The sequence below is a fragment of the Engraulis encrasicolus genome, chromosome 21 (assembly GCF_034702125.1).
Source record: "Engraulis encrasicolus isolate BLACKSEA-1 chromosome 21, IST_EnEncr_1.0, whole genome shotgun sequence".
Lineage (NCBI taxonomy): Eukaryota > Metazoa > Chordata > Actinopteri > Clupeiformes > Engraulidae > Engraulis > Engraulis encrasicolus.
The window spans coordinates 28,237,761-28,242,760 of NC_085877.1; the positions used below are offsets into that span (position 1 = coordinate 28,237,761).

At 42.2% G+C, this 5,000-nt stretch overlaps 1 protein-coding gene across 1 annotated transcript in view; it reads right to left on the reverse strand.

Moving 5' to 3' along the window:
• Positions 1-5,000, reverse strand: part of arhgef40 (Rho guanine nucleotide exchange factor (GEF) 40) — an 87,557-nt gene that overhangs the window by 35,120 nt on the left and 47,437 nt on the right. Inside the window, exons 14-15 of the mRNA XM_063186522.1 lie at positions 4,690-4,788; positions 709-860 (exon numbers count right to left, since the gene is read on the reverse strand). Of these exons, the coding sequence (XP_063042592.1) occupies positions 709-860; positions 4,690-4,788 (251 nt within the window). The remainder of the gene's footprint in view (positions 1-708; positions 861-4,689; positions 4,789-5,000) is intronic.

Consider the following 5,000-nt stretch of genomic DNA (forward strand, 5'->3'; position numbering starts at 1 on the left):
AGTAATTTCCAAGGGTTTCTATAGCTGCTTTTCAGAAAAAGATGTTCCAACCCCTGTAAGTGCTTCTGTCACTTCAAGTGGATTCTACTGAGACTCTACTTTCAAATAGTACCAGCTACTTCATGATAGGTCAAAATATTCGGGCATAGAAACCATTTAAGTAGACGTTGTGCAAAACCTCAATTTTTTTTTTTAAACAGTCCCTAAGGTTAACAGGTTTATCTTTTGTAAAACATTACTAAATCATGTATAATCTCCAATCAAGTAATGAATGTTGAGACACATTCTTCATACTGTATGTAAAAGAAGAGACAACATTTCAGTGGCTTATTCTAATGCTGATTCGGGCCATACATAATGTGCACAGATCATTTGTGATTTATATACAAGGAAGCATACGTGCACAGTAAAATGTCCCCTTACAAGAGTACCAGGTTTATTTTCTTGCACTTGCTACTGTGTGTATTAGTTGGAAAATACTGTGCTGGCTCTTAACAGTAAGAACGCAGGTAGTTATGGGATCGAGGCGCTGGTCTCTTTCAGTTTGTTTTGGAAATGCCCTCTACGTTTTCAGCCCGTCCTCAACAATGTCTTTATACTTCTTCTTCAGAATAAAAGACTGATGAAAAAACACAACTGTCTGTGTCTGTTACACAAGCACAGTTTGCAGACACACAAGCACGCACACGGACACAAATATTCATATACCTGCAATCCGGTGACTTTTGTGCCAGTCCTGATGTCCCATTAGACAGCCCGGCGAGCCATGCCCCTCCTCTGCACTGCAATTCAGTCAGCCGTTGGTCAGCCAGGACGCTCGTCATAAGCTGCCGGTGCTTGTCCACACTTGCGGTGACAGTCTGGGTGCAGAGGGGGGAGAGGTGAGATTACATTACATTACATTACATTGCACTTAGCTGACGCTTTCATTTTATTCAAAGCGACTTACAGTTATTATTTTTCAGGGTATTGGTTACAGTCCCTGGAGCAATGTGGGGTTAGGTGCCTTGCTCAAGGGCACTTCAGCCATGGATGGAGATGTAGGGAGAGGTCAGGGGGGATTCGAACCTGCAACCCCTAGATTGAAAGACCAACTCTCTAACCACTAGGCCACAACTGCCCCCAAGAGCTGAAGAGATGAAGAGAGGAACTCCAGCAAGAAGTGAACAAGACCCATGAAACTGTGGCAGTTAATTGCCATGCGTAACATCACATCTTCTACTTTATGAACCGGAAGTGATTGCATGGTGAAGTTTCCTGCCGATATATGGCCAAACTTTCACCTTCAACTCCACAGCAAATAGAATACAGGTACCGTAGGTACATAAACCCCTTAGCGCAGAGCCTATATATAACCTTTCTGTCATCAAAACTGCAATGGCTATGTATTAATCTATTGCTTTTCTCTCTCAGTAATGTCATAGCAATATGTTGTTACAATGTAGTTGAGTGTTTCCAGCAAATAGTGATTTGGCCCGCTGGTGACTCCATCTGCATTAAGAGGACGGTCCTACAATGACAGGTACCACATAGCCCCCTCTGGCGCCCCGCTCTCCACCATGGTCCTGCCCACAGCTATTTTTTTTGTGCAAAATCTGTGCGCATATCACTGCTGATAAAAAAAGGCTAATACCATGTTATTATTATAGCAGTGTGGGCTTAGGTGCCTTGCTCAATGACACTTCAGACATGGATGGGGGTGTGCGGGGAGAGTTAAGGGTGGGATTCGATCCTGCAACCCCCTGATGATAATACCACCTCCCTAACCATTAGAACAGGGATGTCAAACTCAGGCCCGGGGGCCAAATTTGGCCCGCAGAGCCATTTTATTCGGCCCGCGAGATCATTTCAAATGTGAATTATTGGCCCACATACACCATTAATGTATAGCGTAACACAACTTGAACATGAAACTTGTTGCATCACAGGATGTGCAGATACATTTGAACAGACAAATATGATGGGAAAGAGTTTATGTGAAATTTAACTAGGAGTATGAAGTGCATGCATACACAATTTTAATCCATCTTTAAAAATAATTGCTGAGTTCGGCCCGCGACTTCGTTCCAGATTTTGATTTTGGCCCTCTGTCAATTTGAGTTTGACACCCCTGCATTAGGCCATGGCCACAATAATTAATATGCAACAACAAATATCTGATATGTGGGACCAAAAACCCTGTATGTGGGGCCCTGTTGAGGTGATTCAGTCCCGTGTCACACCCCCCATTTCAAAAGCCCTGCTCCCAGCCCTTGCCCAAGGGAGCTCGTATAACAGGATGTCTACTGTACTTTTGTGAGGTTAAACAAACAAGAATGAAAGTGGGAATGTTTAAGAAAATGTTTGGATCTCAGGGACACTTTATTCCTTAATCCGGCCCTCTTTTTTCTAAAGACATATCATATTCTTCCTGTCGTGCACTGAATCTACTCTGGTGGTCCAGGCTTTGAACAGATTCACTAACCGCTGGCCATTTTCCATAGGCCATTTTCCATTTTCCATCCACTTCCAGGTGGATGTGTGATGTACAATTACTTTCTGCAGTTCCTGAAGTCATAAAGAACATTTCAGGATTTGTGTTGCCACCCTCAATGGGCTATGACCATATTGACATTTTGTGAAACTGTTAGGTCACAAAAAAAGTTATATGACATTATTACAAAGCATAACAATCATATTTCACAACTGCCTATCAAGGTGGTTAAAATAATAATTCTAAGCCTCGAAACTTTCTGCAAATCAATACACACAATTACCTTGCATTCTTTTCAAAAGTGTTAAGATTTTAAAAAAGACCATGTCTTAATCGGTCGATTAAGACTCGTGGCAATGTCATAACGACGTTGTTGTGACGTAGCTAAGGTTTTTCAGTATATGGGACAGGGACCACTGGCAATCTGTTCTTCCTGAGAGGGCTACAACATGTGGTCGTGTTCCTGATCCAAGGTCAGGCAATATTGTAATTGACAGGAAAACCCCAGTGTGTGTTTGACCCACATCTAGACCTTATGTAGTCTCCATAAGTAGATACTTCCTTACAGGACTGCCAGCCAACCATCCAGCTAATTTCTGGTGTACATGAATGAAGACTCAGTTAGTTTATGAGTGGGGTCTCTTCGCCTTATGGTTCAGCTCAAGATGGTGGAGCTAGTCCATGTCAGGTTAATTCTGTAATTCTGTAAATTAAGTGTTCAAATGAATGGAAACTTAGTTTATCAGTGTGCTTTCGCTTCACCTTCACCTTGCTGTTGAGCTCCTGTTAGGGCAGTTGGTGCTACTGATCCAGGGTCAGCCACAGTGCTGTAATTGATTAGGTTTGGTGCTCATGTGATTTAGTGGCGTGAGGCAAGGGAGGAACAAGATGTGGCTGTTCTCAGGCCTGTGGGAATGTCACCATGCTTACTCGATATCGCGACACACATACATATGCGGGTATGAGTGCGTACACACACACACACACACACACACACACACACACACACACACACAAACACACACACACACACACACACACACACACACACACACACACACACACACACACACACACACACACACACACACACACACACACACACACACACACACACACTCACTCACTCACTCACATTGCTCACATCTCTCTGACACAGCTGAGTCTGCTATTTCCCATCCCTGAATTATACTTAATTTGAGCAAATTAGATTTTCCACATAGGCATGATGTCCTACATTGAAGGAGAAGATAGGAGAGCGATCTAATAGACAAGTGTGTGTGCAATGTGTGCATGCGTAATGTGTGTTAGTACATGCATGTCTCAAAGCATTTCAGATAAAGCTCAAACGTGCCTTGTTACTGTGGTCATTGTGTGTCTGTATTTGAATTTTGCATATCTTGTGTGAATTTTGCATATCTTGCATTGTACCACAGATGGTACGGCATGCATTAATGGGTTAAATTGACAGTATATATCTACTATAAAAGATTCCTCTGTCGCATTCCTGGTTTCAGGTATACAGTTTAAGATCTCTTAAGTCCGGAACTAACTTCCATTACATCTGGTTTACCGTCAGTTTGGAAAATGGTTTAAGTACGAAAAGAGGCCCTTTTTCCCCCCTGAAAATACACTTCTAAATACTTCACCTAACACCTTTCACTCTGTGTTTTCACATATGTGGGAAGGGTCTACCATCTGAAAGCAATTAAACGAAGTGGGAGTCAAGTCATAAAATCCTTTAAGCGCAGGGTGAACACTGACGTCAGCTTGTGTAAGGTGTGTGTTCAAAGGATCCCAACTTGTCATGGAAAGGCTGTCGTAAAAAATTTGAGTTCCTTTGTAACTAGTTACGTATCTGCTGGACTTACTGTATGTCTTCTGCAGTTTCCAGCTACTGCTCTTGGGGAGTGGATGTTCAAGCAAGCTGTTATTTTGCCTGTATTTAAGCGAATTTGGAGGATGATTCCAAACAGCTTGAAAGGGAGTTCTATTGAACTGTCAAGAAATTTATAGTCAAAGGTTCCTATTTTCTGACCAAAACAAGTGGTCACTATGACTGTTTAACTCACTCTTCCATCCCCTATGACCGGGGTATCTGAGTTTGAATGCTGTGTCTTGTTTTCGCAATGTCCTAAAATAGGACAGACTTTAACTTACACTTGTAGAAGGATGTGACAGTACACAGAGAGAAAAATCGACCTCTAGTAGCCTACCTTGATGCAGGCTGGCAGAGGCTCCTTCTCCATAGACTGCAGTGCATCTTCCAAAAGAGAGAGGGCGCTTTCACAGCGCTCAGTCAACCTCTCCAAACTCTGAGGAAAGAGAGAATGAGAAACAGGGGAACATCATTTAGACCGTAAAGTGTGGGATAGGAGGCCTAAAAAGAGGCAAAAAAGAGAAAAAAAAGAGAAATAAAGCATAAAAAGAGGGAAAGAAAGAAAGAAAGAAAGAAAGAAAGAAAGAAAGAAAGAAAGAAAGAAAGAAAGAAAGAAAGAAAGAAAGAAAGAAAGAAAAGAGCAAGCAA